General features: G+C 39.0%; 1 protein-coding gene across 1 annotated transcript in view; it reads right to left on the bottom strand.

Annotated features, from left to right (window-relative positions):
* The window catches only part of RPS6KA2 (ribosomal protein S6 kinase A2), a 157,998-nt gene that overhangs the window by 19,011 nt on the left and 114,961 nt on the right, over positions 1-24,026 (bottom strand). Inside the window, exons 11-14 of the mRNA XM_065731237.1 lie at positions 18,821-18,885; positions 10,279-10,381; positions 7,833-7,963; positions 6,259-6,384 (exon numbers count right to left, since the gene is read on the bottom strand). Of these exons, the coding sequence (XP_065587309.1) occupies positions 6,259-6,384; positions 7,833-7,963; positions 10,279-10,381; positions 18,821-18,885 (425 nt within the window). The remainder of the gene's footprint in view (positions 1-6,258; positions 6,385-7,832; positions 7,964-10,278; positions 10,382-18,820; positions 18,886-24,026) is intronic.

Below are 24,026 nucleotides of genomic sequence, written 5' to 3'. Positions count from 1 at the left end.
AGATTTGCCCTGAAGCAGAGTTTAAGGGCTGGTCTGCCCACATTTTTATATTTCCAACTGCTTCCTCTGCTTATTTGTTGAGACTTATCCAACACCTTGATCCCATTTAGCCAATTATCACCATCCAGCAATGGCTCTTGACACTACAAGTAAGTTCACTGCTTGTAAAAGTGCTCAGGGTGCTCCTGGCTCTCTGCCCTGCCCTCCTCTAAGCCCTTCAATCTGCAATCAGTTTTCTCTCTCCAGCACATGAGGACACTGGCTTGTGCTGTTTGTAAGCACTCTTCCCATAGGTATCTAGTTGCAGTCTGGGGCTTTCAATGCACTTCTGCAAAGTGCCATATGAGCACCCCTCTGGAAAATTCCCTGTGTAAATCCAAGGTAACACAGAGATTTATGCCTAAATCACTTCTGAAATCTGTACCTCCCACATGATACTTTATCTTATTGAGTCTGTTGCCACACTACTAGCTTAAGTATCCTTCAGACAGTGAAAATAACCTTCCACTGAGGTGTCTGAATAACAAGATTTCACAAATCCCAGCTTTATATGCCAAACTTCATAGGAGAACATGATAATTGTTCTCTCTAATTTGTCAAGGTAAGAAACAATCTTATAATTCGGACCCCACATTTTGTAAGGCTACAACTCCACTAATGTCAGATCCAATTTCTGTCCACGTGAGGCTATCACTTGAAGAGTGTTTTACCAACTGCTCTCACCACCAGTCTTTTTAGCTTCAAGACATTCTATCTTGTCATGTTGCCTTTAGCAGATGAGTTTTTATCTATCAATTATATTATCTTACAGATATTTACAGATTTTGATCACAACACACCGTCTGTCTTTAATTATATGTATTTTGTAACTTTCTTGGATACTCTCCTGCAACTATTGCACATATTCTGCTACTTGCTTTTTCAGATTTTCTCCCATTTGTTCATGATCGACCTTAAACCACAAATACCAAAATACTTCTAACTTCACTTTTTCTGGTATTCATGGTCTCCACGTTTAGCACTAACTTTCTGACACAGCCATAATATAAGTTATGGGGAAACTGTTGTAGAACCAACTAAAGACTACTGTGGAAACTCCCACCTTCAGAGAAACGTATCTACCTACACCAACCACCTGAAAACAAGCAAACCAAGACCACGAACATCAATGGATGGAGAAAATGAAATTTAAAGAAAACATGAAACCACTCTGGTATTGATTGATACATTTGGTGATTGTCACTGCTACTAGCACATAAGCAGAGGTATATATCAAGTCTAACTACACAGGCCTGCTAAAAACAGCTCTCAAGAGTTACTGACTTCCATTTATTGATAGTATGTTGACATCACTTCTCCACTGGCATTGCAGTTTTTTAGCTCTTTAAACTGCACCTTCTCCCCAGTCTGCCCATAGCAAAACACGCTGAGATAAATGCGCTTTCAATTACTTAGCGATTACCAGAATTATAACTGTAGGATTTACTAGGTCTCCAGCAACCTGACAAAGACTTAAAAATCTGGCCTAGCTCACAGCTGGGAACATTTGGAGCCAAACAGTTTGTTATTGCATTACAGAGATAGGAAAAATGTCATGTAATTCACATGTATTCAAGATCCAAATTCCTCTGTAGTATTGCCATCTGCAAAATTGAACTTGTCATTTGGGACTACCTCTGCTGCATGCTTTGCCTCCTCAGGGGAGAGGGAAGTCCTTTTGTCCAGTCACTTCCCCTGGCTCCAAAAGCATAGGAGAACTAAAAAAATCTGTAAGATTTTAGCAGGTAGACAGTCTTACAACCCAGAGAAGAAAGCAGTTGCCTTCAAGCTGTTGAATCTGGCCCCTGTTCTGACTACCTCTGCAGCATTTGGTACTGATAACTGAAAGGGGGTAGAATAAGGCATAGCAGCAGCAGATTTTACTTCGCTTATTGACTTCCAGTATCCTGGAGGGGGAGAAGTCAATTTAAACAGAGAAATCTTGAGATGCAGTCAGGTCTTTTGCAAACCTCATCTGGCCTCAGTAAGAAACATACTTTAAAATCCAGCTTGAAAGCTTCAATATAAGCAGAGATCCAATTTTGAAATCAGTGCAATGGTTTTAAATACAGCAAAAAACTTTTGAAAGACACTAATTGCATCAGATCTCTGTCAGTTTTTGAAAAATCTGATTCACGCAAAACTCTCACATCTCCTTTGTCTTCCAAAAGAGAGATCTTCTGGAGAATGTGTACAGGTTTCCATCGCAGTCTTTTTTCCATCCACAGAAATCCCTCCCATTTGCTATAGAATCAATCTTCTAATAAATTGACTTACTTTCTCTAGATACTAGATAGTGATGCAATTGGAATAGTTTAATCTGATTTTCCTTTCCTACTGATCTCACCGTTACATTTGTACCTATTTGATGCTTGTAATTCTGATTGACTCTGCCAGTTCCTTTTGTTATTAAAAATCATCCTGCTGTAGTCAGGATGGTCAATATTTGAGCAGAAGAATCTGAAACATTAGAAATTCATCTTAAGAGAAACAATCTTCCTTTTTTTTTCCCCAGCTCTCTTCTGTATACCAGAGTTTTATAAAACATTCTGAAGAATGAACATTATTTATGTATTTCATAACTTTATACTTACACTTGGGAATGAGAGGGTAAAAAAGCTTAGGAGTAAAATTTTAAAAGTGCTTCAGAGTATGTTTGTGCAGTAGAATAATACACAGAGATTTGCTAAACGTAAATCTACATGCACTGACCCAGGCTTGTTCTGCGAGTTTCAGGTTAGACTTAGTGCACAGGATATCTGGCATCATGATACTGAAATGCTTCCAGTAGCAGAAATATATTAAGTCTCAATTCTTAAACACTGTATTTAGGAGCCTCCATTTAGGGCAGGTCTAGAGTAGACATAGAGTTTATGATTAACATTTCATTCTTACAAATGACTTGCAAGAAAAGTCTCTTCTGTAAGTTCAGTGATTGGACTTACAGAGGTATCCTGGTGCCCTAGGTGCAGAGAGGTGCCTGGGGGGATTTTCTGAAGTCCCTCAGTGAGTGATGTGCCTCATCTCACTGAACTGATAAGAGTTAAATTATAGATTTGTTCAAGTGCTTTTATCATGTCAGCAAAGAGCGTCTTTACATTGCTAGACCTCTAATTATCTCTATAAGATGGTCCCCAATTAGCAGCAGATGGCCAGCAAAAGGAAAAGGAATGAAATGTTTCTGACAAATACATGCTGCTTCTGGGTTATGAAAGGTTTTGTTTTTCAGTGAGGATTTTCTGGTAGTAGCTCTGACTCACATTACTCTCAGCACTCTGCTCTCAGTATGGTACTACACAGCGATAGTAAATAAGGCCTGGTGAGTGGCAGCCTCCATGGAGGGATGATTTACACGATGACATTATGAACCCCTACCCACAGTGATGCCATCACGTCATTTCCTTAACTCCTTCATTATTGTCAGTATCCTCTGGGGAGATAGGATGATGCTTTCTGGTGTGTTGGCAGTCTTAACTAGGAACCAGACAAATGAGTAAACTGCCTATCATATGAGTGATCACTGTAGATATTTTTTCCTGTGACTATTAAATGTTAGAGACCACGGAGAAAATTATACTTACTGAAAGAAAACAAAAGAATCTAATTACAGTGATTATTAGAGACAGAGTTAAAAGATGCATGTCAAAAGGGACTGATATATAATTAAGAAAATGTCAGTTGCAACTCCCATACCATCTGAATACTTGAAATGGTTGGCATTTTGCAATCTTTATGAAAGTGAGCTACTGTGATAACAAAATGATACAGTCTTGATATCAAATAGAGAAAAAAAAAGAAAGGATAATAAAACCAATATATTTGTAGGAATAACTATTGAAGAGTCAACTAACAAAGAGTCAACATGCTGCAAAGACAATACAAATAGAAACCCACCAGGTATCTCCGTGCTACATGTTTGACTCAATCTGTATTGGAAACGCAACCGACGCACAGTGAGTTACCTAAACTGCTAGTCAAAATCAAGACCTACTAGCATGACAAAAAAGCAGCAATGAGAACTGGAGGAAGAAAGGAATAAAAAGATTAATAAAAACAGAAGGGAGCATAAGCCTTGCAGTTGGGGTGCTAAGCTCTTCTGAGGCATTGGGTTTCTTTATGTGTTGAGTTTGCTCTAGATTCTCATAGGTACTCCAAACCTATAACTGTTAAGTAGGTGTGGGACCCTCTTGGATTCAGGCACTCAGACGTCTTTGAGGATAAAGATCTTAGTACTTCATTTTCATGCTGACTGTATTACTCTCATGAAGCTGTTAGCAATATGTGATATACATAAAATACTAAAATAATTAATTTAATTAACACACATTTTGTTTACCACAGATGTAATTTATTTCTACAAGACCTATACCTACCATAGCACAACTCCATCTGTTAAAAATTAACAGGTCACTGGAAAACTCTGATTTTTCCATCAATTGACAATGAAAATCCTATCATTTCCCTGTGTAAGCCCACATGTGGATCTGCTTGTGAGGCTTTGCTTCTAAGTATGATATAGCCTGTTATTTGAATCACAGAATCACAGAATTGTAGCGGTTGGAAGGGACCTCCAGAGATCATCGAGTCCAATCCCCTGCCAAAACAGCTCGCTAGCCCAGGTTGCACAGGTAGGCGTCCAGGTGGGTCTTGAACATCTCCAGAGAAGGAGACTCCACCACCTCTATGGGCAGCCTGTGCCAGTGCTCCATCACCTGCACTGCGAAGAAGTTCCCACATACATTGGTGCAGTACCTCCTATGCATCAGTTTGCGACCATTTCCCCTCTTCCTGAGGGGCTGAGAAGAGTTTGGCCTTGTCCCTTTGCCTCCGGCACCCTAGAACAATGACATCAACCAGCTGTCAGTTATTAATGGTTCCCAGGGTTCTGTGGCCACCACTTGGACACACCAAAACTTTCATGGACCTTAATGGATACTGAATTAGCATCCATTTTGTAATGGAAAATAAGATTGAATAAATACTTCAATATTATTCTACCAATTACCTGTAGCTCACTTCTGCTATGACTGGCAGTTTGGACCACTTTAAACTCCCACTTTCTTAGTTAGTTGCATAGATACAATCTCATTTACAAGCTAAGTTTTTCTACAAACTTTAAAATACAAAAAGTAAACCATCAGTTGTCCAGAATACTTTATTTGATGAGAGTTGGTCTCTTTTCCCAGGTAACTAGTGACAGGATGAGAGGTAATGTCCTCAGGTTGTGCCAGAAGAATTAAAGGATCTGGGTCTGTGTCTTTCCAAATCCATTATACTCGTTCCTCATTTAATCCAATCTTACCGCTTTTTGGTATGAAAACAAAATTACTAAATAATTCTCAAGAATATGAACATTTTAATTACTACTCCTTTCTACTAAAGAAAATTTCAATTTTGGAACTTTTTTGTCTGAGATGTAACAACATTATTGCTTGCCACGTATATTAACTTTTTTGCCCTCTATAAAAGCTACGTGCTATTAACCAATAGAACTTAACAGAGATTTAAACTTAGCCCTCTGAGCTCTTCCAAAACAGTTCTACTGGAGAGCCATTCTTTCCTATTATAACAGACTCCCTCATACATACTGCCTTGCAGCTTCCTTGCTGCAGTGACATATGGGATTGCTTGAATGAATCTGAACTTCACTGATTTGTCTCTAATATTCAACTAAATATCACTGAATTTACATTTCATATCTCCATTGAAGATCATAATTGCTTCTTTGTGTAGCATCCTGGTGCTGAACATCAAGGGGAGAAAAAGAAATCTGATGATTTGAAAGTGACCATGCTTTTCACTAACTAACCTCTCTTATTACAGTAAGAACTGTCAGAACTAAGCTTAAGAAGAATAAAATGTTATTTTGCAATCATTTGGGATTCAATTTTGCAATCATTTTACATGTTATTTTGTTTGTTTGTGATGAGTCAGTCATAAATGTGATCATATACTTTGCTAAACAACATATCTAGACTGTGAAAGGAGGAAGGCTGAAATAATTAGTGGGATTTTGATGCAAGACTGATAAGTTTTTCCACCTGGAACTTTACTTCATTAGATTAAAGCATCACAAAACCTGTCATCTTTTGAAAGTAAAAAAGAACCAAGCAACACCAAAAAGAAATAAGCCAACAGTGCAAGACTGATCACACTGGTGTCTAGACTAGCAGAGAAGTCTCAGCCACATGTCTGGCATCTAGCAGGAGAACTTCTTACCTTCACTGCAAACTCTGTTTCTGTTGCTTTATGAACACATCTCTTGCACACTGAATATGAACCAATTCCTATGTCCTCCTTGATCTCATATCCATCTGTAAAGTGAATATTGTTTCCATGTAATTGCTATAGAGAAAGACAAAATAAACAAGGTAATGAGGACATGGGTACATAAATGCAAGGGGCTAGCCTAGTCTTCTCAAAGTGCTTGATCTCATCTTCTACACATAATCCTCTTGTTCTTAGCTGGTGTCCAATTAAAAAAAACCTGAAGCTTTTTATCTAAACAAATGTGTCCCAGCTCCTTTTACCACTTTTCAGTCTGTAAGGAGTTTCCCATTTAGAAGTAATGGCAAAAAAGAGCAGTCATTTTCTAAACTATTTATGGAATGCAGACAACCACTTCCTATTAGAAATTCACAGGGAACTGCAGGCCTAAATCTCTTGACAAACCCACATTTCTCGACTACAGAAACTTATTTCTAATTATTGAAGAGCTAGAGAATTTGGGCAGGCAGATTGGTTAGGTGATGATGCCCTCCCAAAGCCCAAATTTGAAATGTTGCTGCAGACTCCATTCCAGAACTTAAGAAATGACCACCACCTCTAAAAATCCTCTAGGACCTTCTGTCTAAAAACGTATTCTCACTAGAAAAGCCTAAACAGAACCTTGTCAGACACGTAACCATGTAAGAGTGCACACGTTATATTTGATATATCTTTAGAAGAAAACATATACATTTCTGGGGGGTCTTATTATTGGATAACAATTCACTTAGTGGTGCAGAAAAGAGTTTTAATAATGAACTATGAATTATTAAAATAGGGATGAAAGCTGATACCACAGGCATGGATTCTTCCCCTCGAGGCATGTGTACCTCATTGCGGGTAACAGAAAAGCTTTTTCTTGTGGGAAAATTTGCAGCATCTTCGAGCAGTTCTGTTTCTCTCCTGATTCACTGTTCCTCTAATGTGTTGAGCCATTTGTAGCAATTCATTTCTGGTTTACTCTAGTGTGAAATTACGATTGCTGGAGAGAATGTCACAGGGGAATGTCAGCAAGAAACCAAAGGTCTGGCAATTTTCCTTCCCCTGCCAAGCCAGCCTGGGTTATTTGAGTATGATCAGGCTCTTGTGCAGTCACAACAGGAACACTGTGACCTCTCTATACCCAGGAGCTTGGGCTCCATGTGTGTGGCAGCCTACAGAAATAATTCATTAAGCCTCTCAGCCAGTACAGACTGTATCACATAATTCAAGACAAAACTGTTGTGAATAACATCAGTCACTAAAAATCAATCTTTCATTACCTGCCCTGTTATAGTGTTTCAGGTATGCAAAAGTACTTTTTATCTGAGCTGTCATAAGTTGTGATCTCTAATTCCTTTGTAAAGCAATGGAGAATGTGAATGTAAAGATAAAACCCTTTGTGAAAAATAATATCTAATTTTTCCATCTCCTACATGCAGTGTGGAAACAGATGAGGGTTGGGTGAATGTGAAATGCTGGGGCAGTTTGAATACAATATGATGTATCTGCCCATCAAGTGCAAAGTTTAACATCAGCATCCATACCTGCACAATCGGATGAACGGTGATTTTGTGCACATCTTGCTGTGCAGGCTCCTGGACCAAGTTAGAAGCAACAAAGCTGAACCCCCTGAAAAGATGATGAGCATTGGCACTTGGAGGAACACCTGGGGAATCTGTAGAAGGAAGAAAATGACCTAATGAGTGACACAAAGGATCAGAAACTAATAGTACAACACCTGCAATAGACTTAATCACTCCTGTCAGTGAGTTGCAGATTCTGCTGAACTGGTAAACAAGTATGAATCTAATTCACCTCCTAAGAAAGACTGATCTGCCTTTTTCCATCCCTTTCCTCTAGATCTGAACAGTGCAGGGATTCTCTTGGATACAGAGGTTTTATCATGGTAAATTTTCTTTCCAATTTGAAACACCATCTGTGCCAGGAGTCTACATAGGCAGGGACAGGAGAAGGATGGATAGCTCAAGGCAGCACACCCCTTGGGCTTAGCAGAAGTTCTACAGGGAGTGGAAAAAAACTGTGGGATGCTTTATCTATCCTTTGTGGAACACCTTGACTACAGAAATTACAAACGCTAAAGTAACACAATGTGATGTGTGGATGAGGAGAATGCAGTGAGATGCAAGTATAAAAGCATGATACAAAGTGGTGGTCTGCAGTCTCAGAAGGATCTTTCTGGAGCAGCTTTGGGAACTGGGATCTACCCCAGGAAAAGACTGGCTGATTTGTCCTCCTTTGAATAAACCAGCTGAGGGTGCTGTAAATAACCTGGGAGTTCTAAGAGCCCTGAATTGTTCTGCCTTTGTAATGAAGCAATAACCTAATTCTACATTTCTACAAAGTCTCACCTTTGGCTGGAGACAGAAGTAAGCACAGCAAGACTAACCTCACTCCGAAGTATGTGGAAAAGCCTATTCTTTGGTAAAATAAAATAGGTTATTTGTTAATTTGTGTGTGGATGAGCACGGTATTTATAAATAAATGGATGAATCTCATCTTGCATCACTGGGTACTTCTTATGATGGGGTATATACTAGAGTAGTTTTCCAAAAGAGACTAATTAAGAGAAAAATAATATTTCATTTGAAAATGGAATGGGAAGAATTCAAATCCTGAACACTATTGAGCTATAGAAGAGTTGTGATTCAGTTCCAAACCACAAGAGCTAGGCCATCTCTATTTAAAATAACTGTTCCTTCACAATTCACTGCTAATCTCTTTATGAAACACTGTAAAAGAGCAACTGATTATTTGGTGTTCAGTGTTAAATATTCACTACCACTGTCTAAAATGCCCATTGTGCAGACTGGATGTTAAAACTCATGTTAAGTGCCAAACTTTTAAAATCACGTTAACTGTGATAGCTATGAATCCCAAATCCTTTTCCTAGTCTTGATAAATCCTAAATCATTGCATATGTTTGACCTACTTGCAAACACCATTCTTGTATAATGGCTATCTTTCTAACTGTGAAAGTCATAACGCTTTGTCCTACCTGAGCTTCTTACATTACAGTATTCATAAAGGTGTCATAAATCTGAAGAAATTTACTTTAGTATGCTTCACTGGGTTAGCAAATATTATTTTATTTGCAGAAGAGGAGATTTAGATACCTGAGGTGCAATTTCACATACATTTTCTCAGCAGTAAAGGCAGCCTAATATGCCCATGCTGGTTGTGGAAAACTGCCCGTTACTTACAATAGTGCATTTGTGGGCTAAACTCTAAGTTGGACTACCACAATGATCTTGGTTTGATCCTCGTTCAAATCACCACTTATAGCCTGGATCACTTCTGCTCCCTGTGAGGCTCCACAGATAGCTGAGTCAACATAAATGAAATGTTGCTGTGGACTTCAGAAATAAGTGGCCAGAAAAACTGACTCAAACTCGTATGAATCCCTGAGAAAAGGTAATGTTAAACTGTGTCCACAATGATGAACTGTCAGTATTGGAACTGCATCTTCAGAATCCTCAGCGGAGAGCTTAGAAATCTCCAGAAAACTGTTTCAACCTCCTGACTAAAGAAAGCTTTCTGTGAAACAGCAAACTACTGGACTGGCAAGTGTCTGGTTGCAAAGCTTTGACTAAACCCGATTCTAGGCAGAAGAGCTCATAATAATAATTAAAGAAACATCTGTGGAATACATAATTAAATACTAACTTGTGGAGATAAGAAAGTTCTTTGAAGCCTAGAACAGTTAAATTCAGCTAATGCAAGCAACAATAATAGCAGTAAAAAAGCCAAGAATTACATTGTTTTGCTATAAACAATGCAGACATATTAATGTGAAGTTGGTGAAATGTTCCCATCTTAGACATGCAATACATTCTTTGGTTCCTGTTGCGTACCACTGAAGCCAGCAACTCCACAGGTGATCAGACTTTTTGACTCATTGGAATGGGGAGGGAGATTATGAATGAACCAAACCACTAAAAAGAGCCATCACCCATGTGCCATTGCACTAACCTGTGGGGGTCCGAGATGTGAACTCTGGATCAAAATGAAAAGTGTCTTCTGGCCGTCCCACTGCAGGCTTGAAAGGCGGTTTGATTTCTTTTCTGTACAGTTTCTATAAGAAGAACGAACCACATTCAGCAACACAACAACAAATTCTGCTACTTCAATACTCATATACAGCACATATAGGCTTTGTTTGAAGCGGCCTTTGTTAGCTCAGTGCCATCCTTGCAGGTCTGAGGATGATAAAGCCACAGCACTGGCTCTTGTTTAACTGGCAGGTTTCAAATCTATGCCCTGGCAGTTCTTAGTTACGAGGGCTCAAAATGTAAATGGAAAGTTTCTGGTCAAAATTTAGGCCACGAACTGATACAACAGTCCAGCTGGAGCATCTGGAAATTCACTGATCTTAAAGACAGGACTGGAACATGCAAAATAACAGGAGGAAAACAGTGTATGGATGAGTTGAGCATCACAGTGGTGATAACAAGCTCAAAGAACCACTTGGAAGCAGTGACTGCTTCAGCACTTTTTGTTTGTCAAGAACTAGCAATATGTTTGACACCCTGCCAGACGGAGATGAGCAACAGGCCTTGCTGCTTGGAGCTCACAACTGAAACAAGAGATTTGTTCTTTTGGCATTTCTGGTGAAATGGAAGGAGCTCACAGCTGAGGATTAGATGAAATCCATCCAATCTTCCAATCCAAAGACAGTAAGAAGAAAGCACTGCAGACGAGTGGGAAATCATGTTAAAAGTTTAAATGTAGATTGAGAAGAGGAACAAAACCATGGAAAAAGTTAAGGAAGAGGGGCAGGCATACAACAGGTAAGGATATCTGGGTGGGCTTGTATGGGACCACCTAAGCAGCAGTCAAAATACGTGTATACTAATACCCTGCCTTCATTACAAGGGATCTTGTGGCCACTTTACTCATACTTAGCAATGTTTAGGAAATTTCTCCACTGTGTTCCTTTTCAAGCATTCATATGCACACACACACATTCTGGAAGAGGAATAAACTGAGGCTTAGTATGTCTGGATCTGACCCAAAGCCTACAGAGATTAAAGGAAAGAGTCCTATTGATTTAAATGATCTTTGCATTGTCTCTGCTTGAACTGGCTAAACCTGAACACCATGCTGATGGCAGCACCAGGAACACAGCTCCCATTTGACTCACTACCCCATGTTTCCGTCCCTAGGCTTGCTCCCTTTCTGGCAATGCTTTTGTTCTCAGGTTCCAAAGAACTGAATTAGTTGCCACAGACAGTTTCCAATAATTAGCATGTCTCAGCAAAAATATCTTGTTCCTTGCAAATTTTCAAGTCATGATAAGAGCTGGAGAGTAATTTAATGACTGTTTACAATATATATATTTTCAAATTAACTTTTAAAACAACTTCATAATGAGCTGGTTTTCAAAAAAATATAATGGAGATTAATATACTCTTGTCCACCTCTTTGCAGAGAGGAAGATTTTTTTTAACTGCAATTTTTGTGGTGAATTAACTTCTATAATATAAAGCATGTGGTCAAGCCTAATATCCGTATGCATCAAGATCATTTAAGCTTTATTTTGCATAGATAAATATCAGTTATTGAGGCAGGACATTCTGCAGCATAGTATTAGCATTAGTATAAAGCAGATGTTTGTGGCTGAATTATGATTCTTTGGAAAAGTGGAATGGTGAGGTTGGAAATGACTCTGCAGTAATTAATAGCCATTTCACCATAAAAAATTCCTGCTTGCGCAAAAGTGCTCCATATCTTCTGAGAGAAAAAAAGATGAATAATTGTTGTGAGCCACAATGGAAAGCTAGTCTTCCAAATAATTAAAAGCCAATTGTGACATTAAGCAGGAAGTGTCACTCATCAACTGAAAAGTATCAACCAATTAATTAACACACACATTTTTCTGTCTGCACTGCGCTTTAGAAGAGCACTCAGCACCTACTGCGGGTTTTTCTCTTGCTAGGATTTAACCTTGAGAAAGATATTTGCTTCTAGCTTCCTTCTATTTGTCTTAATTGACAACTGCAGTCCCTCTATTGCAAAAAGCAATCTGGTCACACACACATACTTCCTCCCTGAATTAAATGCACTCCTCATCCTGTGAGGTCCAAAAACTGGAAAACACTTTAGAACTGTACATCATTTGGGAACTGCACTCCCTTTTCATTATCATGACCATATTCTGCCCGGCCTCTCGATTCTTCCCTCCATCTGTAGTTTCTTAAGTGCTGTTGGAGCTACTTTTGTGTTTTGAATCCCTAACCCACATCCTCCACTACTGAGGAGGGATTTGAGATTCATCATGAGTCACATGCCACCTAAAGATGTGTAATCACAAATCCGTTTGTTGGGAGGGGATGGAAACAAAGAAGCTACTTGTGTGGGAGAAAGGAACCTCCTGAATGTAAACTGGTTGACACCCTTTTCCACTTCCTTTTCCACTTGCAATTGAATTTGTTTCTGGTATTTCTGACTAGATGATTAGTAACAGCAAAAGATCAACATCCTAAAATATTTTTCCCAGGTTTAGAATCAGGTAGCTAGATCGAATTGTGAGGAATAAGAATGAGCAGAACAATCATCTGCAAGCTTTGCTATCCCACAGTGGCTCCACTGCTCTGAGAGAACCATTAAAACCAAAGCCAATTCACTGAAGCAAATTAAGCCACAGAGCAGAGTTAAAAGTGAAGGAAGGCTTAATGCAGGCAGAACACATCTTCTTTTAAATTGTCCATATCCTGTCGACATCAATTCACAACTGACACAAACTGACCTAAGAATTGTGGCCATTGTTTTCTACGAAAACAGAGAGCAAATCTCTCAGAGGATTTGAGATCCTTCTAGTCTTTCCAGGAATATTTCTCATTTTAGGCAAAACATATTAACTGATCTTCTCTCATCATGGTCCCCAAATTATTTGAGGCTGGTGGCATATCACTTCCACACTGATCTCTTCCAGTGTAAATCAGTGGCAAATGACATAACAAAATAAGTCTGGACTCTTGTATTTTACCATTTTTATCAGGTTCTGAATGATGAAAAACTTATGAGCCAGCAGTGTGTGCTTGCAGCTCAGAAGGCCAATGGTATCCTGGGTTCCCTCAGAAGAGGGGCGGCCAGCAAAGTGAAGGAGGTGATTGTCCCCCTCTACTTGGCCCTTGTGAGGCCCCATCTGGAGTACTGTGTACAAGTTTGGGGCCCCCAACACAGGCAGGTTGTGGAGCAGTTGGGGATGGTCCAGTGAAGATCATCAGAAGATGAACCAAGGGCTGGAGCAACTCTCCTATGAAGACAGGCATGAAAGAATTGGGCATGTTCAGCCTGGGAAAGAGAAGGCTGCAGGGAGACCTCGCTGCAGCTTTTCAGTATTTAAAGGGTGAGATGCTATAACAGGTTGCCCAGAGAGCTGGGGATGTCCCATCCCTGGAGGTGTTTAAGGCCAGGTTCAATGGAGCCCTGGGCAGTCTGATCAAGTATTTGATCCAGTAGCTGGCAACCCTGCCCTTGGCAGGGGGTTGGAACTTGATGATCCTTGAGGTCCAACCCAAGCCATTCTATGATTCTGTAAACTCTAGTCAATGCAGTACTGGCTTGGACTCCTAAAAAACCCAGAGAAGAAAATGTCTGTATATGTGCCTGGAAAACATATTAAAAAAAAATTAAGAGGAAATGGTTTAATTGAAATATATTTAGTTATTTCCTCAACCAAGCCTCTTTGATAAAAAATTGAATTATTCCTTAGACACCTTTCAGAAACAGAAGGATGCTACCCTCCACTGTGATGCATTTGTAGTGCAAAGATACATATACCTGTCATAGAAAATCCAATAAACAGACAGAAAGATGAACTGCCTCCTAAAATGTTTGTCCTCTCCTAGTATAATGGCACAATGCTATTACCTGCAAATGATAGAAAAGCTAGCAGAATTCAGACCTCCAGACCAACTTGTGCTGTTAGTAAAATCTGCCTTAAATAACTCACAATTCCAGTTCAGTTTGATCTCTGATAAATATTAGAGGAAACAGAACTTGTGTCCTCTTTCTTCCTATTCCTTCCCAGCTGTATCTGACAGTTCATTTTCTAGCATGCCATTTGATCCAGTTCTAATTTAGCCTGTCATCTAAACAAAAAACACTGGTTTTGTCTCACTTATTTGCCTGCAGCCTGCAAAAATGTATTTCATTTTTCATTCTCAATGAAAAGCCAGAAATTCTTTAAGCATGACCTGGAAAGAAGAAATAGTAATACAAATAGCAGGAACCAGGCTGTGCTTTCTATGATCCAATGGCTGAAATTATCTGAGGTCAACTCCGTTTTCGTCTCTTTGTCTTAAGGGAGAGAAGAGATGCAAAGGCAGTAACAGATAAAACTTAGAAGGAGCTGGATCTTCCTGTGAATCTCAGGTTTGATCACAAAAGACAGTCCATTCATTTAACAGAAGATCTATCCAATTTGTGTCACAGTGCCAACAAAAAGCTTTAGAGAAAGAAGACAGAAACCATCATCTATCATCCTGGGAAGTGGGGACTTGAAGTTTTGTCACTGGGTAACAACAGCTGTAAAAATAACATTAATACAGAAATTATCTCATGCTGTAATTTAAGTTTTGGCATAAATATTTTATATTATATTCTCTTCAATTCATTTAGTGCTACCTACACAGCAAATGTTACACCTAGACTGAAGGACAGTGCCCCAGAATATGAGAACAAAGCCAAGATACTGTGGGAAAGTAATAGAGGAGGATGGTTTTCTATAGCCACGCCCATACTTTCCAGGATTGCACCTATTGCTTCTGCTGTACATTGCATGAGCATCTGGAGCATCATAACAGGGCTCCTTACACCATGCATGTCATTTCCACTGTGTTCACTGCCTGCATCTGAACCAGACACTGTGTCTGGTTGTGTCTGTCTAAAGACAGTGAAAGATGGGAAACAAGTGGGAAATGACTGCTACAACAGGTAAACATTTCACTGATAGAGACAGTAACCAAGCCCTTATCCAAAACCCAGGGGAACTGCTCTGACAGTAAATGAAGATACAATTTATACATTTCTGCCTGCAATTCTAATGACTTCATCGGTATGATATCTAGACATCACATATAACTTGGAAAGAAAGAACTAACTCTCATTTCTGTTTTGAACCTTTTTATAAACTGAGACTAAGCAGATTTGCTTTTTTTTTTTTTTCCTGGTTAGCGTGTCACTCCTGTTGTAGGAAAAAGCTTGCTTAAAAATGACCTCTTTTACACTGGGTTTCTAGAAGACAATAACCCATTGTGACTCTTTGTGATAAAGAGATTTCTGATGTAGGATCATTTTACTACAGCCCCTGAAAGTTTCTATGCTGCCAATTGCAGCAGTCCTGTCTATCACAGTTGTCAAGGTCCCTTAGAAGCTCTCCAGGAGAGAATGCCTCTTGCTCATAGAAGCCTTTACGTTACCAAGACATAAATAAAATTTACAACCTGTCTTATCAGTGTTTTTGTTTGTTGATTCATCTTGCAACAACATGGAGATCACCACTAAACACCTATGCCTGATTCATTTTTGCTCTCCGTAAAGTCTCTGCTCCTCTCCATAGAAAACTTGTTAACAGCTGGATTATCATCCTAACTCCCAAGTCTTGGCTTTAGTTCATGACTGGGGTGGCTCATATCACTCTGAAATGCATACTTTACTGCTGCTGTACCCATGGAAGTCTCCCAGGATCTCCCTGAGTGACAATAAAATTAGGATTCAAGGTACTATATTATAAAGATAATAGCTGACCTGTGCAATGATGATCCATCCATCTGTATTCAAGAGAGTGCAATTAAGAACCAATCAGATTGGATTAACATAAGTTTTCACAGCTGTATTTTACAGAAATGTTACAGTCTAAATAAGACATCACAGGGAGATGTCCCTGTCTAGATCCAAGTTATGCTTGTGTGTTTGTAGCCTGGCCATGGTGTATATTTTCCTTGCTTTGAACTTTCTCAAATGATGGAGGACTGTGCAAATTCTTTAAGACAGTCAAGAATGGATCTTTGTCAGGATACAGTGGCTCATTTCTCCATGAGTTAAGGACATGCTCCACTAACAAAAGGAAAGGAGAGACACCATTACCATTCCAATTTTCCCAACTAAATTAAGATTTACGCACCTGCCCTGAAGGTGAAGACCATGAAGATATAAGAGGAACAGAGGCAGTAATAGTATTAATAAAAACCTCTTCCAGTTTCTCTGACTACCTTTAGAGTTTATGCTACCTGCAACTTTGTTTTAACAAATGTGAAGCTTTTATATAGCATCTTATGATCAGTACGATGCAGAAGATGAAGGAGAATCTAGGCTCCAGAACATATGTAAGAGGACAAAAAAACAGTGGAGCCACGAAGAAAAGTCTCAAACTCTACTTTCATTGATATCCGGTAACATGCTGATGACTCTTGCCTATTCTTCAGCATGCTGTTCAAGTAGCTTCATGTGGTTTTCCAAAATAAATTACTCTGCAGGCCATTTAGAGGCCACTTGGGCACCATAAAATGTGCTTTCATAGGGAAATTAGTTTTACTGAAAAGCCCTGGGCAGTGGTTTGAGGATGGCTGTGTGACAGACATTCATGCTGTTTTACCAGAATTTGTTGTAAGAATTGCACCAGTAAGAACTGTGACCTGTTTTAAAGAGACAGAACAATACCACAACACAAATCAGACAAAATTAAACAACAAAGTACTAGTGGATGTGGAAAACAGAGCTCTGATGCACTGACAGATGTCAAAATCATGAACAAAAAGCGTTTGCCTCCAAAGTTTTTTAAAAATGTCAATTTGAAAAAATACAATACTAAAAAAGCAAGGCTTACTCTGCTGTAAGTCTGAACTAAATATTTAGATAAACTCTACTACTAGCTTTATGAGCTGTATCTGATAGCAATAAAATAAATCCATGTTTACCACTCTATGAATCATGTCTGTCTGGCATGTCTTATTGGAACTATGTTTGATATTTGATAAAATGGTTGCTGCTCCAATTTTGAATGCTGATGTTAAACTAATGACTTGCCTCAATGAAACATCAACCAGATGTAAGAGGAGTTACTGTTACCTGTATTGGTTGGATGTTTTGTATATCCAGTAATGTAAAAGCACTTCTCTGGAAATTCTGCTATTTAGTACATCTCTGTAGCACCTATCACAGTACTCTAGAATAGTCAAATTCTGCCTGATAGTAACATAGGGCAAAATAGACAAGAAGGTGTCAACAAAACTACTTCCGAAGTTTTATGATTTCCCTGGCATGACATAGCACAACCTGCTGTACACCAGCTGCTGCCAGTAGTAGTTGAGTTTGGGAAATGGTGAACTTGCAAATCTTGGGGTGCTTGGAGTTACATGTTCAGACACATGCAAGAGAGGACCTGGAGATACTCTGAATAATTCCAAGAGAGAAAAGGATTCCTGGAAGTTCCTGACATTGCAAAGAATAAAAATAGCATTTAGTCCACTTGCCAGATCCAATGAGAGCAGACAAGTACATCAGTATGGAACATAAAAGAATAAGAACTGAGAACATCAGCTTCTCTTTTGAGCATCTCCTTCAAATCCAGTTCTTTGGCTCTGTTTTCCTTTGCAACTAAAATATAGAATCATAGAGTCATAGAATCACCAATGTTGGAAAAGACACACAAGATCATCCAGTCCAATCATCCACCTATCACCATCATTTCCCACTAAACTATGTCCCTCAGCACAACATCTACAAGTTTTTTGAACACTCCAGGGTTGGTGACTCACCACCTCCCTGGGCAGCCCATTCCAGTGCTGGACCGCCCTCTTGAAGAAGTACTTCATAACGTCCAACCTGAATCTCCACTTGTGCAACTTGAGGCCATTGCTTCTAGTCCTATTGCTAATTACATGGGATAAGAGGTCAACCCCCACCTCTCCACAACCTCCTTTCAGGTAGCTATAGAGTGATAAGGCTACCCCTGAACCTCCTCTTCTCCAGACTGAACAATCCCAGCTCCCTCAGCTGCTCCTCACAAGCCACTCCAGACATCTCACAGCTTCATGGCCCTTCCTTGATCATGCTCCAGGGCCTCAATGTCTTTTGTAGTGCTGGGCCCAAAATAGAACACAGAACTTGAGTGTGGCCTCATCAGTGCTGAGTATAGAGAATATCAAATATTACAGGAATTCTTTCATTTAAAGCTTATCATTTAACTCTGACTCAGCTCTTACAGTTGATGCAGATTTGAATGTAGAAATTAGATAAACAGCCTCAGACAGTAATGTGGTAAGACAGCCTATCAAACAACACATAAAAGAAGTCAGAGAAAACCGAGCAGCTTTCTGTTTCTTTCATATTTAGATACATTAATAAAGCATTTATACATATGCAGGAGATATAGGAACCAACTTAAAAGGCTCTAGATATTGGGTCTTCTACGTTAAGAGATCTCTTAACCTTTCTGATAAACATGGAAGTTGGCCTTCTAAAATTTAGCTCAGAAAAATGAAAAAAATTAAAAGGTTTCTCCACTTACATTCCAGTCTATAGTAATAAAGAAAGGATGACGCTTAATTTCTTCTACTCCATCGAATCCAGCACCTGACAAAAGAAAGAAAGAATCAAAATAATGTCATGTTTAGTAGAGTGCTGCATGGCACATCTCCAATTTTCCTCCCCATTTATTTTTTTCTGATAAGACCAGAATGCTATCTAAAATCTTCTTCTAACAGGGAAAACCTGAACCATCATAACTGTATAAACAAACATATGTACAAACAATGGCACTTTATTAATTAAAATTTGATGGCTGAGGGTTTTTATTTTTCTTTAAGTGAGGTTGTTGCCAAGACACCTCTCTTAGGGCTTCAAGTAAGATATGGGATTTCAGCTGCAGCAGATCACAGACACCAGCAAGGCCAGGAGAGGTTTCAAAATGTCCTGATGCTCCTTCAAGGAGCCTTCAAGGCTATGGCTGCCTCCTGCCACCAGCTGTGGTTGCTGTTGATTGCCAAATCTTCTCTAATCTTCCCCCAGCTCTACAGGTAGGAAAAACTGCACTACAAGTAAGTTCAGACTCAAACTACCAAAAGGCTCCAAATGATTTGAGATAAGCCAACACTTCAGGTTCACTCTTCAAATATCATATCCAAATTTGCATGGGTATCAAAGTCATCACTCTCAGTGACATCTTTCCTTCACTGATAATAGTGTTAATTTCCTCTTAAGTACTCTATTAGAGATTTAAGAATATTCCTCTGAGATCAGGTAATGAATCTTAATCTAGAAAGACTGTTATTGTCTTTGTTTTCTTGAAATGAATTGCTTCAATGCCATCACAAAAACAAACAAACAACAACAACAACAACAAAAAACAGCAGGTATTCAGTAATAATTAAACAAGTGTCATAGATGACTTAGCAAGCCATTTTTTTATTTGACTTTATTAATAGTACTTTTTTTTGTTGTTTATTTTTTTAAGTTGGAGAAATAACACCTGGAAGCAAAGGCTTCACATTACAGTTTTGAAACTAGTTTTTGAAAGGTACCCAGCACTTCTTTACAAGGATGCTGATCAGCCTGGATTCCCTAAAGGACTCAGGATTAATAACCATCTTGCAAAAGGCAATCAGCACCTCAGAGGACTCCGCTTTTTAAATGCAGTATTTGTACTTCCTGAAGATCAACATTACAAGCAGTTTTAGAAAGCTCTTGTCAACTCCAGCTTTTGTAAAATGTGACATCTGCTCTCCTTGTGTAAAAGACATTACCAATGTTTGCCAAAATGCACTGATCAGGAACGGCTTCCTACAGTCTGCTTAATGTTCACTGATGAAAGAATACAAAAAGCAAAGACTTTGTGAACATAACATGCAGGATTATGTCAGGTCTTTTGGATAATAAACCAAAAGGAATACAGGTCTGATTACTTCCCTATCCTTGTAATCCTATAGTATAAACAAACGTAAGTGACGCACGTGAGGATAAATAATTCTAGCTTGGTATAAAAAATTATGTGTGCTGAGGTGACCCTTTCCAAGCAGAAGTCAGGTCTTTGGATTATGATGAGTAGAAAAAAACCCATTATTAAATCAAGTCTTAGAGAGGACAAAAACTGAATATCATTGCATCATTATATGTCTGTGGTACACCTGCAATGCGAGTGTGGAATATAGTTGATTCCCTCACCTAGTAAAGGGTATATTTTTTAGAGGTATGATCCATGTCTATAAATATCTAAGGAGTGGGAGGCAAAGGGAGGAAGTACTGCACAAATGTGTGGAACTTCTTCACAGTGCAGTGATGGAGCAGTGGCACAGCTGCACAGAGAGGTGGTGGAGTCTCTTTCTCTGGAGACGTTCCAGACCCGCCTGGACACCTACCTGTGCAACCTGGGCTAGGGAGCTGCTTTGGCAGGGGGTTGGACTCAATGATCTCCAGAAGTCCCTTCCAACCCCTACAATTCTGTGATTCTGTGAACTTTTCAAGTACAGGATTTAGGTCAGAAATTATGCTGGTAGGAATCAGGTACAGAGCAATCTGGAGGTCTTTCTTCAGGCAGCAGCCAGCTGTGTGATGTGGAATTCCATGTAAAAGAGGACACACATGCAAAATACTTATATAGATTCAGGAGCAGACCAGAAACGTGTGAAAAAGAAATCTGAAGAAATCTGCTTCATTGACAAACCGTTAGAGGCTCAGGAAACTCCTTGCTTGAGCTTAAAGTAGGTAGAGATCAGGAGAGAATTTAGATGCATTTGTATTACACATGCTTACCCTGTTCTTGCTCACCATGAGACAGTTTATGATTTCTGGGTATTCACCAACAATATACTAAGCCTGTACTAAGAATAGACTAAGACAGTAATAAGGCTTGTTTTATGTCTTCCTTAGCATAGTTTTTCCATGCAGTCTCTACTAGATACCCCTAGCTGATTCATTCTGATTTCAGCAAGTCAATGATGAAACCAACTAAGTAACTCGGAAAAGAATTGCATTTTATAACTCTTCAGAGAAGAAATATCCATGAAAAATGTCTTAAGCTCAGTTGGTGGTGACTGGAAACTTTGTAATGTGCAGTCAATGCTCTTTACTAAATGGGCATAAAACTCAAGTGCCAAAAGCAGTGTCAAAGGACAAGGATAAATGCTACAGACACTCCTGAGTTATTGGTAGCATTTCCTAGGCTGAGGATAGCTGGCAATATATTCAATCTTCTCTGCACTTTTTCACTTTTTTCTGTTTTGTCGGCTTATGGATACACCACTGTGTGATGGGAAAGACCCACCTTTTGAAATGATCTATTTGAAAACTACATTTTTTTTTTCCCTATAAAAACAGAAATCAGAACCAAGGAGAAAGCCCACTCATAACTACCTCTTGTTTGTGGAGGACTGAAGTGTGTAGTAAGGAATTTAGCTCGCAGTTGACATGGGTATTTGTTTGAAAAATTAGCATTTCCCACTTGAGGCCACCTTGGAGCTCTGGCACAGAAAGAATATGCTGTTGGGAATGTGATGGCTTGTCTCCATCTCTGGCTAGCTTGGTGTATTAAAGAGGTTTAGGATGGTAATAGCCTAAGCCTGCAAAGATTGAAGGACTTCAAACTCAAAGCGGCTGATTTTACATTGCATTGAAGACTCAGTTCTTCCTGCAGTTTTTAATCCCTGATCTTTCCTGCTGTGAGATCTACTGGTATAACCCACAGCTGCCACTCAGCTCCTGTGCTTTGGCTGCAGGCAGTGGCTTGTGACCCAGTCCCCTCTGAAACAGGAGAGACATAGTCTGAGGTTGTTAGCCTTGGGGGCAGTTCAGAGAGCCCCTCAGGGCCATCCTGGCCCTGTGTGGAAATCAAAGGGGGAAGTTACAGTGGAGGTGTTTATGGTAGAGCCTCTCCGGATCCACATTTGAGGCCATTCATCTACTGTCTACAAATCTACAGTGGTACTGTAAAGATATGTGTTTTCATAGAGAAAACAAGACCAGAAGAAGTCCCATCTGGATTGTCTTGCTTCATGGAGATAGGCAGTTCTTGGAATAAGGATGAGGACTGAGAAGGCCACTGAACTGTAGTACATGGTGGCACAAGCTATGACCACATGCCTACCCTTTCCTCTGGATTTCTTTGTTTGTTTTTCTTTTTTTAACTTCACTTAAACTACAACTTTGTAATCAGATCCACTTGTGAAGAATGATCCATACTATCAAAAGACTGCCTGCAAGTTCTGCCCTACAGTTCCACAAGGGTACAAGATGACAAATGATGCTTTCAGATCAAATTGCCAGGTTAAACACATTATAGAGTGCAAGGATTTATATAAAACTTGCCTTATGTTAATAAGCGGGAACTCAATTATCTAAGGTTGTTTTATGCCTGTAATAAAAGTGTCTGCATGCAGTAACAGGAGAATGTCTTATTCCTAATTGTTTTTGATGGTTGAATTCTTATGGAAAAGGTGAGCCTTGAAATACAATAAAGGGAAGAAGGGAGACAACAGGAAACTTGATTATCTGAATATTCAAAATGAGCAGGGAGTTTCCAGAACTCTGATGAAAGAGAAACTTGTATTTTAAAGCCTGTCCTCTCATATAATTTAAACTAATTGGGACTAAGGAAAAAATAACCACTTATTTGGCCTTTCTGCTGAATCTACCATAAGCACATGCTTTTACTTTATACTTTCTTGGCCATAACTCTTAATTTTGAGGCCTCTGAAACCTTTATACCTCTCACTAGTGTAAAGAGTTCTTGATACATATACCCACCTGAACAGATCCAGATTTCTGGGTATATGAGAATTACTCCATAGCTTAATTACTATACATGCAATAAACTCATACTTTTATCATACATTTTCCTTTCTAAGATGCTTACACGTTCTTTGCCTGATGTTACAGATAACCTGCTGTAGCAATATAAAATTATGACAATTCAAAATCTGCAATTTATTGTATTTAATCAGAGTAATACTACCAAAGTCGTGCTATGCAGACTATTTGTACAGTAGAGTATATCGCTTCAGAAAATGACACACAGTGTGTGTAACATGGGATGCTGAAGAACGCAATAATTTCCATTACTTAATACTTTGTTAGAAAGAAATGAGTGTCAGACTTCAAAGCAAAATCAGATAAACAGGATTATAAACTTCTCTCTTTCCATTCAATTCTAGTAATTTTTCATTCATAATACAGAGTTTGAAGATTTAAAACAGAATTGTAGAGTTCCTAGTCAATCTTTAATTCTATTCGTTAAAATGTCAAAATCAATCAGCAAAAAGCAAGATGGTAGTCAGAATCGTATGATTTTTGAAGCCTAGCTTCTTACAGAAGAACTTCTTACTCTCCAGATTTGCAACCACCTGAAACAAGGATTAAAAAAGCATTTGATCCATAATATAGTTCCCATTTAATTTTAGAATACTCCAATATTTTTCCAAAGATTTTTCAAAACACGATGTCTAACTCAACTTGTCTTTTACTTTAGACCATTATTTCTTTCCCAGAAAAAGCTAAAATCTACAAAGCTGAAACAGGGCATTTATTTGCTGACTTCTGTCCAGCATTTAGGCCAATCACATAAATATTTCTTCTTCAAATCTGTTCTCATCATCCTTCATTCTGATTCTCAATCAGTTAAAATACAGAGAGCCTTCAGAAGCTTTCAACTGCTACACCTAAACTTTTGAAAAAGAAACTATAAAGCAAAAGCATGTGCCAGTAGATAAAGCATAGAGGCCAAA

This window comes from Cyrtonyx montezumae, unplaced genomic scaffold (assembly GCF_038088225.1).
Source record: "Cyrtonyx montezumae isolate F1298 unplaced genomic scaffold, pur_monq_1.0 scaffold_0, whole genome shotgun sequence".
NCBI classification, from domain to species: Eukaryota; Metazoa; Chordata; class Aves; order Galliformes; family Odontophoridae; genus Cyrtonyx; species Cyrtonyx montezumae.
The sequence above is the reverse complement of the archived record's forward strand: the minus strand, read 5'-3'. Positions and strand labels throughout refer to the sequence as shown.